This window comes from Gossypium raimondii, chromosome 10 (assembly GCF_025698545.1).
Source record: "Gossypium raimondii isolate GPD5lz chromosome 10, ASM2569854v1, whole genome shotgun sequence".
Classification (NCBI taxonomy): Eukaryota; Viridiplantae; Streptophyta; class Magnoliopsida; order Malvales; family Malvaceae; genus Gossypium; species Gossypium raimondii.
Window position 1 is genome coordinate 7,309,430 of NC_068574.1, and position 18,422 is coordinate 7,327,851.

Genomic DNA, 18,422 nt, shown 5'->3' on the forward strand with positions numbered 1-18,422 from the left:
ATTGAATAAACAAAGAATGGCTATACCAACAAGTGTTGAGTGTTTATTTATAAAACACATTATACTTTAAAGAAAAAGTTTAAGCTCAAACTTTAGAGATAATATTGTTTGAAAATCAATCTTGATTCTCTCTTAGAAAACTTGAATGTCTCAAATTAAAAAGTTCGCGAGTTGTTTATGATGCTTATAATGCTTATGTTAGGCACAATTCTCTCAAATGATATCATACCCCATGATATGGTGCGATAAAACTTGCTCTATTTACATAATTAACATCGACCTTATAATATTTATGTTCACAATCCAAATAGTTCATAGTTTCAATTATAAAACTTATATAAACTTAATTTGGAGAAAGACTTATACTAGGTTATATCTATTTTTATAACACGTAAATTAAGTAAAAGTTATAAAATTTATAATATATAAACTTTATAAAAAATGTCTCATAACACTTATTATAAATAATATAATTTTTGTCATAAATTTAGAAAATTACTTTTATAAATAAGTTATGATAAAAAAATTATAATGTTTTTTATGAATAAGTATATTAACATGGACATATAAATAAATTAGGTCCAGATTTGGCTATAACTTTATATAAATAAATAAATTACAACATGTAAAATATTTTTATAATAAAATATTTTAGGATTTAAATAATATAATTTTTTCTATAACATTATAAAATACATAATTTATTTTATAATATCTTTTAGGATTTATAATATAAGATTTTTTTACTATAACCATCCCAAAGGCTCTTATGTGTTCATAACTATAATATAATTTTTTTAAAATAAACCTATAATATAATTTTTTAACTTATATAAAATATATTTTTAAATTTGATTTGGATGTAATTACTTGTGTAATTACTAATTCACACTCTCGCTTTAAAACTGAAAAGTGTAATTGAATGCTTTAATTACATCAAATTTAGTGAGATTTACCAATTATAATGTTTATCCAAACATATTAGTAATATGTAAGTCGATTGAGTCTTAGCTCGATTAGCATGGGCATTGTTGCCAGTATAGGAGGATTAGGGTTTGAGTGTACTGAAGCGCATTATCCTCTTATTTAAGGGTTGGGGAGGGGCTATGGGTAGACCTGTCCATGGTTTGGGTTATATATATATATATATATATATATATATTGATATTTTAAATATTTTTGATGTATTATATATATTTTAAAAGGGTAAACTACAAAAATAGTCACTTTTGTTTACCTCAGGTTACATTTTAGTCATTTATGTTTGAAATGTTACGTTTTAGTCACTTATGTTATTATTTTGTTACGAAGTGATCATTCTTCCGTTAAGTTCCGTTATCTCCCTAACGGTAATCCTACGTGGCAGTCTAACTAGATTTTAAGTGCTAACTTGGATTTCCTAATGGGATGAGAATATATTTTTTAATTAAATAAATTTAATTAATTAAAAATTTTAAACCCTAAATCTTAGTTAAAAAATCGTTTATCTCCCCTTTTTTTAGTTGACTAAGAAAGCTATTATCATCAGAATTTTTCATTTACCTACAAAAACAAAAGAGGATTCAATGGAGGGTCCAGGTATGTCTTTTTCACTGACAAATTTATGTTCTAAGACTTAAAATCAAGTGGTTGTCGACAAATTTATGTAATAAGATGAACTGCAATGACTGCAGCATGTGAAAAAATGATGTTCCAGTTAACATCCTAGAATGAAAAGCCAAAATAGTTTGTTTTAATGGCTGAACTAGCTTTTGTTCAACTTGGGGCTTTTTCCATTTTTATTTGACATGGGATTGTTTATTCAGAGAAAACTCAAAATTCCTATGTTTTGTTAATTTCCTATTTGATCTGGTTTCAGGTAAAAAAAGACAGAAATGGCAAACCAGCTTGGAGTTCTTAATGCGTTGGATGCAGGAAAGACACAATGGTACCATTTCACTGCAATTGTGATTGCTGGAATGGGTTTCTTCACTGATGCTTATGACCTTTTTAGCATCTCTTTTATCACAAAATTGCTCGGTCGTATTTACTACTTCGATGCACTTTCTGAAAAGCCTGGAACTTTGCCTCCTCGTATTGTAGCTGCTGTTAATGGTGTGGCCTTTTGCAGAACTTTAGCTGGACAACTTTTCTTTGGTTGGCTTGGTGATAAATTAGGCCGAAAACGAGTTTATGGACTCACCTTGATGCTCATGGTGATCTTTTCCATTGCCTCTAGACTTTCTTCGGAAAGTCTCCAGATGGTGTAATGGCAACCCTTTGCTTCTTCAGGTTTTGGCTTGGTTTTCACATGCTACAATCATTGCAGTTCATCTTATTACATAACTTTATCGACAACCACTTGATTTTAAGTCTTAGAACATTAATTTGTCGGTGAAGAAGACATACCTGGACCCTCCATTGAATCCTCTTTTGTTTTTGTAGGTGAATAAAAAATTCTGATGATAGTAGCTTTCTTAGTTAACTGAAAAAAAAAACTAAAAAAAGGGGAGATGAACGGTTTTTTAACTAAGATTTAGGGTTTAAAATTTTTAATTAATTAAATTTATTTAACTAAAAATCTATTCTCATCCCATTAGGAAATCCAAATTGGCACTTAAAATCTAGTTGGACTGCCACGTAGGATTACCATTAGGGAGATAACGGAACGTAACGGAAGAGTGATCACTTCGTAACAAAATAATAACATAAGTGACTAAAACGTAACATTTCAAACATAAGTAACTAAAATGTAACCTGAGGCAAACAAAAGTGACTATTTTTGTAGTTTACCCTATTTTAAAATTATATAAAAAATAATATAGGCGGGCCAAGTCGGGCCCGAGTTTTTACATTTTTATCTGGGTCAGACATTGACAAAATTTTAGGCTCATTTTTCGGGCCGAGCCAGGTCCAAACCTGACAAATGGACTTAAATTTTCAATTGAACTCGACCCAGCCCATGCTAGAGGTGCTCATGGGCAGGGCCAGACCCGAAAAAATTTTCGGCCTGCATCCTAGGCCCGGGCTCGGCCCATCTCGAAATATGGGCCTGAAATTTTGTTCAGGCTCGGCCCGGAAAAAATTTCTAAGCCCGAGCTAGGCCCATTTTTTAATAAACACCAAAAATTTATTTTAAAAATAAAAAAATAAAAAAATAAAAAAAAAGTATTTTAAAAATATTTTAAAATTAAAAAAATAAATATTTATTATATATTCAGGCTCGGGCCAAAAAAGTGGTGCCCGAGACCCAAAAACGGGCCTTATTTTTTACCTAAACCTATATTTTGAGTCTATATTTTTACTCAAACTTTCTTATATTTTGAGTAGACCGTCGGGCCAGGAGCACCTCTAGCCCATGCACTAATGTGAACTTCTAGAATAAGTAATGGAGAAAAACGATTAAATAAACTTCTAGCTAGAGTAAGTAAAAGGCCAAAAACGCTTTTTTGATGTTTTCCTTATTTAAGTCGATCATGCTTATTTTCTTCTTTGTTCAACTTCCTCGATGGCATCGAAAGCACGGCACCGCCTTAAATTATGATGGTTTTTGCCTTCCTGTTGAAGCCTCGTAAGTTATTTATGGAACTTCGCGTACAAAACCAGAAGTAATTGTTCAAAGAAAAGAAAACCCAAAGTAACAAAAAACAAAGGCAAGCCCCCCAATTCATACCTTCACGAACCACGAGCAAGAGCACACAGTTTTTATTTTATTTTTTCTTTTCTAGTTTGCTTTGGTCCCTGGTTGGTACTTGGAAAGAAAAAAAGGAACTCAGTCTGAATAAAAAAAAAAAAGCAATGGCGAAATCAATCGTTTCAGCCGTTTTGGAGAAGTTGAGTTCCTTCTTAATGATACCTGGAGAGATAAAACACAACTTTGAGTTGGCCTTAGCTCTCGAAGAGGAAATTGGAAAAGTGATTGCTCATTTTCAGGATATTCAATCAGTACTCCAAGATGCAGAATCAAAACAGGTACATGTTGTCGCTATTCTTTTTTTTTTTTTGAAGTATTAGTTTGTGGGTTATTTTTGTCTTGTGGATTATTATATATGGCTTTCTGAGTTGACTGTTTCAGTCATGGGGCCCTAGTATCCTTTCCTCTCGTACATAGTATTTATATCTAACATGGAGAAGAATAAAGTTTGATTTTAAAATCTAATTCGGGCACCTTCCTCGAAATATCAGTGTAAGCGGAAAATAAAATGGATTATTGAATTTGAAATCCCGTGTTTAGGGTTTGAAATTTTAATTCTGGAAAACGATCAGTGTTAGATTTGAGATCATAGTGGACTTAAGCGGGTTGAATAGTGGTATTCGATTAAGCGGGTTGAATAGTGGTGTTCGATTCCTTACTGAAATTGTTGGAATTCAAGATATTAAATGAAATTTATGTTGCCCATCTGATTATCTTAAAGTAAATCTTATCTTACCTTTCAATAGGTAAAGGATGCGAATGTGAGAAATTGGTTGAAGAAACTGAAAGATGTAGCCTATGATGTTGATGATGTGTTGGACGAGTGGAATTCTGAGAAACTGAAATCACAGATTGAGAAAGAACAAAAAGAAGCCAGAAATTTCCCCTTGCTGAAGAAGATGCGCAATTCTATCTCTTCTTTTACCTTTCAAACTATTCTATACTATAAAATTGCATCCAAGCTAAACGGAGTAAATGAACAACTTGATAGTATAGCTACTGAAAAAGATAGGTATAAGTTCGGGTTAGAGAAGGTAGTTGAAGAACCCCGAAGGCTAATAACTGCCTCTTTCATAGATGATGAAGAAGTTTATGGAAGGTGTCAAGAGACAGAGATTCTAGTGAATGTGTTGGTGGGGGAGAATAGTAGTGGAGGAGGGTTGAAGCTCCCTGTCATATCTATCATGGGGATGGGGGGAATTGGGAAAACGACACTTGCTCAACTGGTTTACAATCACAGTGATGTTGAATGTCATTTTGATAAGAGAATATGGATATGTGTCTCAGACCCTTTTGATGAGATAAGGATTGCCAAAGAGATCCTTGAAGCATTTAAAGGCGAAAGTTTGAATTTAGTTGGAAAGGATAACATCTTGCAGGAAATTCGTAGCCATGTTTCAGGGAAGAAAGTACTTCTTGTGTTGGATGACGTGTGGAGTGAAGATGCAACAAGATGGGAGCAATTGAGAACCTCCCTCAAGCATTGCTCTCCTGGGAGTAGAATTTTGATAACCACTCGGAACGAAAAAGTTGCTATAATAATGGGAACAACATCTTCAAACTTATTTCTATTAAATACTTTGTCTCTAGAGGAATGTTGGTCATTACTTAGCCGTAGAGCATACTATGGGAGGACAAGAGAGGAATGTGAAAATTTAGATGATATTGGTTGGAAAATTGCTGAAAAGTGCCAGGGCTTGCCCCTTGCTGCGAAGATTCTAGGTGGTCTCTTGCGGTTCAAGAGAACCAGAGAACAATGGCAGAATGTATTGGATAGTGAAATGTGGGACATTGAAGAGGCTGAACAAGATCTTTTCCCTCCCTTATTTTTGAGTTATTATGAGCTGCCTTTGGCTTTTAAGCAGTGCATTTCATATTGTGCTGTCTTTCCGAAAGGTATGATCTTAAGAAAAGATGAATTGATCAAGCTGTGGATGGCGCAAGATTACTTGAAGGGAGTGCGGTGTGAAGAGATGGAGATTGTTGGTGAGGAATATTTTGATGAGCTACATATGCGTTCATTTTTTCAGGATTTTAGAGGGGATGAACTAGACAGCGGTATTATGAAATACAAAATGCATGATATAATTCATGATTTTCTTCTAGTTTTAATGAAAACCGAATGTGTGATGCTAGTAAACCATGATTCTGAAGAGTTAAAAGCAGACTTGTCATGTGAAAGTGCTCGCTATGGAACACTGATTCGTAAAGAAGCTGCACCAACAGAACCTAATATTTTCCGTTTCAGAAAGTTGCGTAGCCTCCTTATTGACTCAAGCTATCATGATACCTCATCACTAAGACTATATTTGCCCAGGTTGTTTGATCAATTGACTTGCCTAAGGACTTTAAATTTGAGTAACGGTTTATTCAGAAATTCAATTGAAGAACTTCCTGATGAGATAGGAAAATTGGTTCACTTGAGATATCTTAACTTGAAGAACAATAAAAAATTGAAAGAATTACCTGAATCACTGTGTGGGTTATGTAATTTACAGACCTTAAACCTCAAATGGTGTGATAGTCTTAAAGAATTACCGTGTGGAATTGGAAAAATAATCAACTTGAGGCATCTTGAGAATGATCAAACAAACTTGAGCCTGATGGCAATACCAAAAGGAATTGGAAGATTAACGAACCTTCAGACACTAAGTTTGTTTGTTGTAATGGGTAATAGCGATACATCTAGTCTTGGAGATCTTCAAAACTTAATTCATCTTCGAGGACTTCTTAAGATAAGTGGACTGGGAGCTGTGTGTGATGTGACTGAAGCTAAGAAAGCAGAGCTTGAAAACAAGAAAGGCCTTCGGACTTTGATACTAGATTTTACTATTTCGAAGGGGTTAATGTCAAATAGGTGGCAGAGAGATGATGGAAGACTCCTTGAAGCTCTACGACCACCTCCTTACTTGGAAGAGCTAGAGATATGGTGGTACAGTAGCCCCACCATCTCTGCCAACTGGATGATGGGCTTGACCAAGTTGAGCCATGTTTCATTGGGTTATTGCTTGCACTTGAAGTCTTTGCCTCCCTTGGGGAAATTGCCATCCCTTGAATCACTCTATATAGGGGGAATGAGCAGAGTGGAAAAAGTGTCAGTTGAGTTTCTGGGTGTAGAAAGAGAAGAGATATTAGCACCTTCATCATCTTTGGAATCACCTTTATCATCTGTTATTGCCTTCCCTAGTCTAAAACATCTTGAATTTGAATTTTTTGATTTGGAAGAGTGGGAGGATTGGATGCCATTAACAAGCAGAGAAGAACATATTAGCATCATGCCTCGGCTTTGTTCCCTAACTATTAATTCCTGCCCAAAGTTAAAGGCACTGCCCTGCTACGTTCTTCATAATACAAGTCTAAAGCAATTGAACATCAGTCAGAGTCCAATTCTTTCAGAACGTTGCAGAAAGGAGACCGGGGAGGACTGGCTAAAGATTTCTCACATCCCAAGCATCATGATCGACAGTGTACGCATACAAGTAAACTGCTCTTCTGTTGAGGAGTTCGGGGTATTGCAATTTCAACCACTACACAGGTGTTCTTATATTTCATTAATAACAATATTATTATTGTCTGTCCAAATTACAATACATTCAAATATATATTTGCTGAAATTTGTTGTTGGATTGTCTAAAAGTTTTCCAATATCTGAAACCGTTACTCCATATATGGCATGTGATAAGGATTTATCTTTCTGATGTGTTACATTGTGCTAAAGATGGTACCCTTTTGATCTTTTAATAACATTTGAACTCCATTCTTACTCCTTTTTCTTCTATTTTAGAGATGATTTTTTCGCTATTATATTTTAGGTTTAATAATGCCCTCAGTCTATGTGCTGCTTGAACTTTTGAAAGTTGTATTTTTAATTCTAGGTTTAATTTAAAAATTAAAGTCCAGTTGATAATACTATTAATGAATATACATTAGATTTGAATATGTGACATTTAATATTCGAAATTCTGAATTAAAAATCAAAGTTTAAATGATAACACGGGTTTAAATTTAACAGGAGCCTGTGTTATCAATTGAACTTCAATTTTTAAATCAGGCAAGTAAAAAACTTCTTCGAACCATTAAAGTAGAAGGATCAAATTTCAAAAGTCAGAGTACATGGATTGAGGGCATAATTAAAACCTAATATTTTAACATTTGACTTTTAGCAAAATGAACTTGTGAATTTTATTGTTTTTGTCAGCACAAAAAGAAAAGAGAAGCTGTATTACATCAATGCCCTTATGCCTTTACCTTAACTAATTATCTCCGCTACTTGTTATGTTTTACAGCTCTTCGTTAAGTTCGAAAAATTTTCTCAAAGCGTTCAGTCAGAATTGACGTGTATTACAGGAGAGGTACGTATGAACTCTAGTTATCTTTATGTCATTTGTTGTCAAACGATAATAAAATTTTTGGAGTACATGATCTTTGTTTAACCCTTTCTTTTACCTTCTTAGCAATCAACTTGATGTTAATTTATAGCAAGAAAATCTAGTAACGATAGGAAACTTTTAGAACGTTTGTTTTGTTTTGAGGGCACATTTGTAAAATTATCAGAATGTTTTCTCGCTAACTTCTAATTAGTAGCATTTGAAGTTCCATGTAACATCAAGGTTTATACTTTTGATTTCCAAGCATGTGATGATGAAATTTCATTTGTAAACGCTTAGGTATTGCATGGAACATAGATTTGATAATAATGATATCTTAAATGTTAATGATAAATGGAACCAAGTGATTAGTAGTTTAAAGTTTAGGCATATTAGTTCCGAATTGATGTTCTCTAACTATTTGCCATATTGATGCTGTGAAGACAGGAACTGTGTTTTAAGGCAAGTTACATGGGATGCCACTGGCAAGAAGGAAGGTGACTGGAGCATGTTGTGCCTCTTTGTATCTCACGTTTTTTTCTTAGTAGAGGTCGACAAGTTCGTTGTACAAAGGGTTATTGAACGAAGGCGTGATCGCTCATCCTTCTTGGAATTGGTCATTCAGCCTTGTATGTAAAATATTTCTTACTGATCACCTATTTCCTTTCTTCAAGTTACATTTAATTGGTCATTTAATTTTAGAGGACTAGGAATGAAGAAGCTTTAAAGGTGGAGATTACGCTTACACATGACAATATTATGTATTCGTATGTATTCCTGTTCATCCAATCCTGTTGGCGTCATTTTCAACTTGTATATTCCAAATTTTTATATTTAATCAGTTGCAGCACTAATTATTCAAATAGTTTCTCATTTCTATTTTTATCCAATTAACAAAACCCATATATACTTTTGACACGAAACGTGAGAAGGGAAAAAGAAGTCATGATTTTCCCTTGGGTCATATACAGTAACCAAATTTCATAGAGTAAGCAAACAAAAAACCCACCTTCCTCTCAACAACACAAACACCTTTTCCTTGCGCGCTCTTCTTTTTTAAGCTATGTACTCGTAACCTTTTTTAGAAGTGAAACTTCAACCTAATTTTTTCTGATGATGATATTTTTTATCCATGCGCTCTTTCATGTTATCACAGCTTTGTTTGCAAGCTTTGATCTCATCAAGGATGAATAGAGCTTTAAGATTTTCAACTGGATTACAGAGGCGTTGGGTAGCAACAATCTCTTCCCCAGGTATATATATAGCGGAGTATCAGAAAATCTCATAATAAGTATCCCATATTCACATGTAGACAAACACCAGGATCTGATGAAAGGAAATGCTAAACCCGCATTTTGCTATAAAGCAATGTAATTTTCTATCAAAAACGTCACTTGACTCAAGGAAGCCAGTGAGCAATTTAATCTAAAACTGAATAGGTTATTTATTGGTATTAATAAAATATAGATGAAGACGTAGCAGAGCATGAGGTGAAAGTTTTTGAAGCAAAAAATTAAAGAATTATAAACTTTAGAAGGATAGTAGTCCAATAGATATGAGAGGAAAGGAAAGATGCGTTCCAATTTTCAAGAATTCAATGAAGTTGTTTGGAGAATTTCATCGTACATTAAGAGTGTCCAGATACCTGGAAGCACTGTTTTTAACCGGAACAAGTGAGAAAGTACTTTAAAAGGAAAGGAAAGAAAACAATAAAAGGCTAGAATTTTTGAGATACTCAAAGGGCGAGAGAAAAATTCTTTCTTCTAGATTAAGTGATTCATTTTTCTACTCATTGTAACCATCAGACCAAAGCCTAAAGCCAAATAATTCCTTCTGGCAAGCTCCCAATTTCCCTAATTACAAATCTCAGTACCACCAGCTATTGCATCTTTGTTATTCAACAGATCATCTAATAGTATCTTTCTTGCTTCACTATTATATACATAGCAATTCTGATACTCCTTAAGCATCCAGTTAGCGAAGGAAAATTTAAAAATGTCAACTTCACAACAATACATATTAAAACTCCTAATTTGTTGAATTGTAAACTCTGAATGACTAACTTTTGAATTTCTCAATCGTAAAAGGTAAGAAAAAGAACATGAGATTTTTTCTTTCTTTTCACCAAAGCTTTCGGTCAAAATAAAAGCCTCCTTCAATTAATTTCTCTAGCTCAAGAATGATCACGCACTAACTTTAGTCCAACGTTTGATCTAGTTGAAGGCTTTAAGATTAATGGAGGTCAACAGGGAGAGAGAAAAGGAGGAGAGGGGTGGTGCCGAATGCTTAAGATTAATGGAGGTCCACGGGGAGATAGAGGGACTTAGGATGAATTGGGAGGGGAGTCATCCTGCAATACTAATATTTTAAGTATTTATAGTTAAGTGATCAAAACTTTAATTCAAATAAATAAAAATATTAATTATTTGAACTAATTAATGCATAAGGATTCTCAACAAAAATCCTAGGCCCGTTATATATACCCACCTTTAGGTGTCCCTCCACTCGTATTTTGGCAGGCATATTCAAAATTTCTATCCTAAATAATTGTTTGTCGTTAACATTAAATCTCGTTTCCTTCCCCTTCCTTTAACGACAAAACAATAGTTAAAGTCCAGAGAGCAATTTTTTTTATCAGAAAAAGAGGTTGAAGCCTAAACACAAGCACCAGACTTGTTCTTCTCCATCAGCATTCACCCTATGTTTGTAAGAATCAATGAGTTATATACTATTTATCCCCCTTGGTGGCACCTATAAAACATACTTTTAAAGTCTCAAGAACATATTAGGGATGAAACGGCCTCTTACTGGGTTTCTCAAATCTCAATTACCCATTCGGCTTAAAGCAAGAAGGCGACGACATTAAATTTGCTGTTGACTACTAACTGGTAGGAAGGGTCAGGTTCCGATTGAAACGAAGAAAGAAACAAAATAATGAGAAGATGAAGCAAAGTTAAGAAGTGGAAGCATTAAGTTAGATGATGAATAATAATCTGACTCTTCTTACCAATTAATGGCATTAGCCGAATTGAAAGCTAAGCTGATGGTGGCAGTTTTATTTGAATGCTGCAAACTGCATCAACTTTACCGATCTCTTTAATCTCTCTCACCTATATCTATACATATATACGTACACACACACACACACTTGAATTTCATCTCTAAATCAAACTTAATAAGCTTCTCTTTTCTTGCCTTAAAATAATGGTGGTGTCAACTTTAAGGAATTCTTTTCTTTTGATTTTGTTGGCGTTTATAACAAAGAAAGAAAGCAAACAGAGAATTAGCAGTATAACAAATCTGCTCTCATTTTCATTTCCTTCAAGCTTTACAATATATAAGAGTTTCTTAGCCAGAGAACTCAACAAACCCCACTATTATAATCCTGAAACTTGAAATATATTTCTTATACACAAGTAAATTAACCAAACATGTCAGTCATTACCTAAACACATAAAAATATCTACCAACTAAGATTAGTTTTACCGAAAACAAACACGTACTTATCATTGGTAGCGTGCACCAAAACATTTTCATTTTAACTGAGGATCAATTCGCAGACACATTTTGCGAATACACTCCGCAAGTCTTCAATCACGCCATACAGATTGCAGCTTTGTTCTCACTTGGTTAGTCCACCAGGGTTGCTGTGTATGACCCGTCTGCAATCATGGCTGTCCACATGATAGTTCGCATGATCACATAATGGTCCTCATAACTACAGTCCGTGAGACAATTCATCAGATGATTATCCACCAAGTAATTCACATTTGGACTGTTTGCCATTTGTGTGAGTTGTTGCATGGTTGGCCATCTCGCAACACTCCTCCTTGGCCATCCTGCTGCGAACACCAATTTCCTTTCTGAGCCTTTCGAACCTTGCCCTTCCCAGAGGCTTACTTAGAATATCTGCTAACTGATCTTCAGAGCTGTAATAAATCAAAGTCACTTCCTTACTCTATTCAACTTCTCTCACAAAGTGATACTTTATTTTGAAGTGTTTTGTTCTTCCATGAAAAAAGAGATTCTTCGCAATTGCAATGGCGGATTCATTGTCTCACAAAATATTTGTTGCTTCAGTCTGAACAATATTCAAGTCGCCAAGAAGTTTTCTCAGCCAAATAACTTGATTTATTGTTGCTGCTGCAGCTACATACTCCGCCTCAACTGACGATTGAGCAACAATCTGTTCCTTTTTGGAGCTCCATGAAAATACGTCAAATCCAAGTGAAAAGAGAGAGCTAAAGGTACTTTTCATATCATCCACCAATTCTGCCCAACCACTGTCGATGTAGCCAACTAGCTCAATGCTTCTACCTTTTCAAACCATTCGCCAATGTTGGCGGATCCTTTGATGTATCTTAGCACTCTATTAGCAGTCTTGCATCTCTTCATGCAAAACCTCTTCAAAATCTTCAAGGCAAAACTCTGCTGATTGATAAATATCCCTTCCTGGACTTGTAGCATCTCCATCCCAAGAAAATATCTCTTTTTTTCAAGATTTGACATCTCAAATACTTTCTCCATCTGCAGCTTAAACTTCTTCACCGAGTTATCACTGTTCCCAATTACCAACAAGTCATCAATATATAAAGAAACGATCAATGTTGTGACCTTTTCAACTATCTTCAGATATAGAGTTGGTTCACTTAGGCTTTTCTGAAATTTCAAGTTCTGTAGGTACTCAACTATCCTTGCATACTAGGCCCTTGGAGCTTGTTTTAGCCTGTATAAGGCTTTCCTAAGCCTGTAAACCTTCTCTTCATTTCCTCTAACTGTGAAACCAGGTGGCTGTTCCATATAAATCTCTTCTTGCAAGTAACCATTTAAAAAAGTTGATTTAACATCCAACTAATGAATTTTCCATCACATCTATGCCGCCAAAGCTAGAAGTAGTATGGTTGTATCCAATCTCGCTATTGATGCAAAGGTCTCCATGTAATCAATCTCATATTGCTGACTAAACCCTTTCATTACCAACCTTGCCTTCAACTTGTTGAGTGAGCCATCAGCATTGAGCTTGGTTCTGTTACAGTTGACGCCAATAACTCTCTTGTGTGATGACTTATCAACAAACTCCCAAGTTTGGTTTTTATGAATCATTTTCAGCTCAGCTTGCATTGCTTCCTTCCAGCCTTCTATTAATGCAACTTCTTCATAATTGATGGGTTTAAGAATTGCCATATCAGCCCTTTCATAAATTTTGCTGATAGGTTGAATCCCTCTTACTGAAAAATCATCAACATCGATCTCATCTTGTTCATACATTTCAGATTCATCAGTTATAACCATCTGACATCCACTGTTTTGTTCTGGTTCTGGTTTGTCCCAATTCCAAGTGAAAAGTAATTGGTAACAAATTGTAGGATATAATTCTTTGTTCCCTATGGATAAATAGCTTGAAAAGCTCGCAGAAGTAAAAAAAGTGTGAGAGAGAGACAACCTTGTGACCATTCCATGCTAGTTGATACCAGCATGAAAGGGTCGGGTCAAAGGCAAATATAATAATGAATATGAAAATTTTGAATAAACTGATTTGTGTTCGCACAACCCCTACCAAATTTTAAGTTAGGAAAATAATAGCATACCTAGGATTTAATAATGAATATGACATAATTTTCATGCAGCATTCGTCAAGTATGTTTAAAAGCATATTTTTCAAGAAGCTCACAGAAAAAAAAAAATGGAGAAGTCCATCAGGCATCCTTGTGACCATTTCATGCTAATTGGTTTACAAATTAAAATTATATAAACTGAAACAAATCTATTAAGATTAGATGTCAACTAGTAGAATTAAGGTTTTTAAAATACTGAATAAATTTAACATTGTACATTTATTTTATTCGTAAATGTTTGGGTTTTGACAGAAAAACAAAGGAGAAAAGAAGCAAAGTAACTGATGCAAAGAGAATTGAACAAAATTGAAACCTGAAAACTGATTTCATATTAACTTTCATTAAGATAAAAACATATATGTTACATGACAGTTTCCTAATGCATAACTGCTCCCACTAATTGCTTGACTACCATAGCTTAAATTACACACAAAATAAAGCTGACTTATCAGCTATTACATCACATTTGAACATCATTCAAATCAGCAACTAATCTTACTAACTTTAAATACAAATTACAAAAGAACTAAAGCTAGTTACATATGAACAAAATGTTGCTGCTGTACTGGTTGAGCTTCAATGCTTCTCTGCTGTTGCATTGCAGGCCAAAGTTCAACAATAAGCAATAAGCATTAGAAAATAAAGTCTACCTCATCGTGTTGTAATCCCATAAAGTCAAGCTCGTCAAATAAATTACATTAAATAAATATTAAAATAAATTACACTATTAATTATTGTTACTTAATTTTTAATGTGTTTTTGTTTTGGTCACCAAATTGCAAAAAATTTTAATTTCATCACTAACGTTTTTAACTGGTTTTGCTTTAGTCGATCTTTGTTAAATCCTTAATGAAAATGATGATGTGGCATTTTTAATTGGTATAACAACGCAATAAATTATGACAAACAAAACATAAGGGTGGGGCATATAAAGAGAGAGCATATCACTACGTTTAAACATACTTTACCTGGACGGGGTGATCATGGAGTCTCATGGCCTAGGGTAGTGAGTAGTGACATCCATTGCACTCGGGAGGAAACGATCTACACAGCTTCAATAGGGTTAAAGGAACAAACCAAAAAAGAATAGAAGAATTATATCACGTTCTAATAACAGAGATATGTGCCTTTAGAACAAATATTATTCAAGTAAGGTTATGATAAGTGTTGAAGTTGGCCAGCATGCTGTCTCTGTTGGACCAGGAACAGCCCGAGCAAGTGAAGCTCTAGTAGCAAATCGAGCTACTATTTGATTTTGTTGATTTTGAACTAATGTTTTGTAGCTTGGTTGATAACAAAACAAATTGTACTTGATGTTTTAGGTGATGATAAGATTTTGTAAGTAAGGTTTTGTAAGTTACAATGTAATTAGTGGAGTTAGATAATGTTTTAGGTATGGATTTCACTTGTGCTGACCAGCTCATGTCTGGTATTTGTATTGGCTTATGCCATTGTTTATTTTTAATGAAATCAATTCAAGTTTCATCATCTAATACTTCTCCATTTCCTTTGTTTTTACTTTCAATTTCTGTTTTGAATTATGTTTTGTTTCTTCTGCAAGTATCGAGCCTTGTTGCTCAAGTCAAGAAATTGAACTTGCTTGCATTTGTTCTTAACACCAACAATTGGTATCTAGAGCTGTAATATCAGTGGACCTGTTATAGTTCAACATTTAAAACGATGGTTTCATCAGGCTTCTCACCAGCTGCACCACCAGTCTTTAATAGAGAGGGCTATCACATATGGGTGGTCAAAATGAAGACCTACCTGCAGGCATTCGACCTATGGGAAGTGGTCAACTCAGATGTCAAACCAGAGTCACTTAGAGCTAATCCAACTGTGGCTCAAATCAGACAGTATGCTGATGAAAGGACCAAGAGGCATAATACCATGTCTTGCATTCAAAACTCTGTGTCAAATGTGATCTTTACAAGGATCATGGCCTGTGAGACACCAAAGCAGGCCTGGGACAAATTAAAAGAGGAGTTCTAAGGAACTGAGAGAACAATGTAGCAACAACTATTGAACTTGAGAAGGGATTTCGAGAACTTGAAAATGAAGAAGCAAGAAACTATTAAACAGTATTCAGATAGAATTATGGCTGTGGTGAACAACATAAGGCTCCTTAGAGAGCAGTTTAGTGAAGCAAGAACAGTGGAGAAGGTGATCTCAACCTTACCTAGAAGGTATGAAGAAAAAATATCTTCCCTCGAAGACTCAAGGGACTTGACCAACATCTCATTGACAGAGCTGATCAATGCTCTTTATGCATAAGAGAAAAGAAGATCCAGTAGACTGGAGGAGCACCAAGAAGGTTCATTCCAAGCAAAAACTAAACCTGCCTCGAGCACCTCTGCCTATAAAGGCAAAAAGGCTTGGAGAGATAAGCCTAACTCAGATGTACAAGAAGAAGGGATCAACGCTGCAGGCATTGCAAAAGACCTGGTCATCCAGAAGCCAACTACTGGTTTAGACCAGATGTGCTGTGCCAACACTGCATAAAGATGGGCCATGTTGAAAAGGTTTGCAGAAGTAAAGGCAGACTAAGGCAGTATCAACCACAATAGCCAAAGGCTAAAGCTCGAGTAGTAGAAGAGGGAAGTGACCATGAAGAGCAAGTTTTTACAATTTCATGCTCATCTACAAAAGAAAAGGCCATAACTCATAGATAGTGGCTGCACCAACCATATGACACCAGATGCTGCCATTTTCAAATCAATTGACAGAAGCTTCAAAACAAAGGTGAAAGTAAGTAATGGCCATTTCATCAAGGTAGAAGGCAGAGGGGATGTGCTGATAAGCACTCCCATAGGCAACAAGGTTGTTTCAAATGTGTTGTTGGTGCCTGAGATCAACAGAAATCTGCTCAGCTACTGGAGAAAGGCTATTCTGTTGTGTTCAAAGGCAAGGAGTGCCAAATCAGTGATCCAAGTGGATCCAAGCTCATGTCAGTCATTATGGCTGATAAAAGCTTTGTTGTTGATTGGACAAATGACTCAGACTCAGTCTACACAACTTCTTTAGATAAATCCAAGCTTTGGCACCAAAGGCTTGGTCATGGCAACTACAGATTGATGACCAGTTAACCAAAGAAGATCTGGTTGAGAACTTCATCAACTCAGTTGAAAAGGAGGAGGTTTGTGAGGAATGTCAGCTAGGAAAGCAAGCCAGGTTGCCATTTTCTTCAAACAAGGCCTGGAGAGCCTTAGAAAGGCTACAGCTTGTGCACACTGATGTGTGTGGCCCCATGAAGACTCAATCATTGAATGGCAGTAGGTATTTCATTCTATTCATTGATGATCACTCGAGATTTTATTGGATTTATTTTGCAAGTTCAAGACCTTAAGGTCTGATAATGGAACTGAGTACACCTCAGTTTAGTTTCAAGTATTTTGTGATGAGGCAGGCATCAAACACCAGCTCACCAACATTTATACTCCTCAACAAAATGGTGTCAGTGAAAGAAAGAATAGAAGTTTGATGGATATGGCCAGGTGCTTGATGTTTGATAAGAATTTGCCCAAAACCATGTGGGCTGAGGTAGTTAACACTGCAGTATACATCCAAAACAGGCTTTCAACCAAGGCTTTGGCTCACAAAACTCCATTTAAGGCTTGGTTTAGGTTTAAACCATCACTGACTCATATGAAAATCTTTGGTTGCATATGTTATGCACATGTTCCAGCTGTGAAGAGGGATAAGTTGTCCAAAAGAGCTTAACCTGGTATTTTGGTGGGCTACAGCACAGTCAAAAAGGGGTATAGGATCTTGGATCCTTCAACAAACATGGTGATTTTAAGAAGGCTTGTGAATCAACCTATAGAAGCTTAGTTGGTTGTTTGCTATACTTGACTGTCACTAGGCCAGGCATCATGTTTGCAGTAAGTTTGCTCTCAAGGTTCATGCATTGTTGCAATGAGAAACATTTTCAAGCTGCAAAAAGCGTGCTCAGGTACATCAAGGGTACCCTGAGCTATGGAATGTTGTATAGCAAAGCTGAAAGCTAGAAATTGGTTGGCTATACTGATAGTGACTAGGCTGGTTTGATGGATAACATGAAAAACACCTCTAGGTATGCTTTCAACCTTGGTTCAACTATGTTTTACTGGATCTTGAAGAAGCAAATAGTAGTTGCTCAATTTACTACTGAAACTGAGTATGTAGCAGCTGCAAGTGCTATCAACCAAGCCATTTGGCTAATAAAAATCATGGCAGATTTGAATGTGCACCAAAGGGAAGCAACAGAGATCTTTTATGACAACCAGTCTGCTGTTGCAATTGCAAAGAATCCAATATTTCATGGAAAGACAAAACACTTCAACATTAAGCTTCATGTTGTCAGAGAAATGGATCAAGCAGATGAAGTGAAACTGATTCATTGCAGTTCTGAGGATCAATTGGCTGATATCCTAACAAAGGCCCTTAGTGTGACAAAGTTTGAGCACTTGAGAATGAGTTTGGGAGTTTGCAGTATGCAAGCCAAGGAGGAGTGTTGAAGTTGGCCAGCATGCTGTCTCTGTTGGACCAGGAACAACCCGAGCAAGTAAAGCTCTAGCAGCAAATCGAGCTACTATTTGATTTTGTTGATTTTGAACTAATGTTTTGTAGCTTGGTTGATAACAAAACAAGTTGTACTTGATGTTTTAGGTGCTGATAAGATGAAAAATCAGCTTGTCCATGAGTGCAAGTAAGGTTTTGTAAGTTACAATGTAATTAGTAGAGTTATGTAATGTTTTAGGTATGGATCTCACTTGTGCTGACCAGCTC

At 35.4% G+C, this 18,422-nt stretch overlaps 3 protein-coding genes across 5 annotated transcripts; 1 reads left to right on the plus strand and 2 right to left on the minus strand.

Annotated features, from left to right (window-relative positions):
• Positions 1–3,420: 3,420 nt before the first annotated feature.
• LOC105777818 (putative disease resistance protein RGA3) lies at positions 3,421–9,630 on the plus strand. Of its 3 annotated transcripts, XR_008190220.1 has the most exons (5): positions 3,421–3,951; positions 4,420–7,208; positions 7,960–8,025; positions 8,484–8,669; positions 9,197–9,630. XR_008190220.1 is itself a non-coding variant. In XM_012601301.2 (4 exons), the coding sequence occupies exons 1-3, from the start codon at positions 3,778–3,780 to the stop codon at positions 8,006–8,008; spliced, it is 3,012 nt and encodes a 1,003-aa protein (XP_012456755.1). In that variant the 5' UTR covers positions 3,421–3,777; the 3' UTR covers positions 8,009–8,025; positions 8,484–8,903. The 3 variants fall into 3 exon arrangements, 2 of the variants coding, with proteins under 2 accessions (XP_012456755.1, XP_012456756.1); XM_012601301.2 differs by lacking the exon at positions 9,197–9,630 and having other exon boundaries at positions 8,484–8,903; XM_012601302.2 differs by lacking the exon at positions 9,197–9,630 and having other exon boundaries at positions 8,488–8,903.
• A 2,158-nt stretch (positions 9,631–11,788) lies between these two features.
• On the minus strand, positions 11,789–12,840 carry LOC105775173 (uncharacterized). Its single transcript, XM_012597702.1, has 4 exons — positions 12,743–12,840; positions 12,358–12,598; positions 12,102–12,232; positions 11,789–11,969 (listed from the first exon to the last, which is right to left on the minus strand). The coding sequence occupies exons 1-4, from the start codon at positions 12,838–12,840 to the stop codon at positions 11,789–11,791; spliced, it is 651 nt and encodes a 216-aa protein (XP_012453156.1).
• A 72-nt stretch (positions 12,841–12,912) lies between these two features.
• LOC128033869 (uncharacterized mitochondrial protein AtMg00820-like) lies at positions 12,913–13,332 on the minus strand. Its single transcript, XM_052622356.1, has one exon. It carries the CDS (start codon positions 13,330–13,332, stop codon positions 12,913–12,915), a length of 420 nt encoding a protein of 139 aa, XP_052478316.1.
• Positions 13,333–18,422: the final 5,090 nt, after the last annotated feature.

Coding starts and splice junctions, on each gene's coding strand:
- LOC128033869 (XM_052622356.1), bottom strand. CDS start 13,332: ATGGTTATAACTGATGAATCTGAAATGTATGAACAAGATGAGATCGAT.
- LOC105777818 (XM_012601301.2), top strand. CDS start 3,778: ATGGCGAAATCAATCGTTTCAGCCGTTTTGGAGAAGTTGAGTTCCTTC. Junction 3,952..4,419: donor AAGATGCAGAATCAAAACAG/GTACATGTTGTC, acceptor ACCTTTCAATAG/GTAAAGGATGCGAATGTGAG. Junction 7,209..7,959: donor CAATTTCAACCACTACACAG/GTGTTCTTATAT, acceptor TATGTTTTACAG/CTCTTCGTTAAGTTCGAAAA.
- LOC105775173 (XM_012597702.1), bottom strand. CDS start 12,840: ATGGAACAGCCACCTGGTTTCACAGTTAGAGGAAATGAAGAGAAGGTT. Junction 12,233..12,357: donor TTGGCGAATGGTTTGAAAAG/GTAGAAGCATTG, acceptor AGCTCCAAAAAG/GAACAGATTGTTGCTCAATC. Junction 11,970..12,101: donor ACTGAAGCAACAAATATTTT/GTGAGACAATGA, acceptor GATTTATTACAG/CTCTGAAGATCAGTTAGCAG.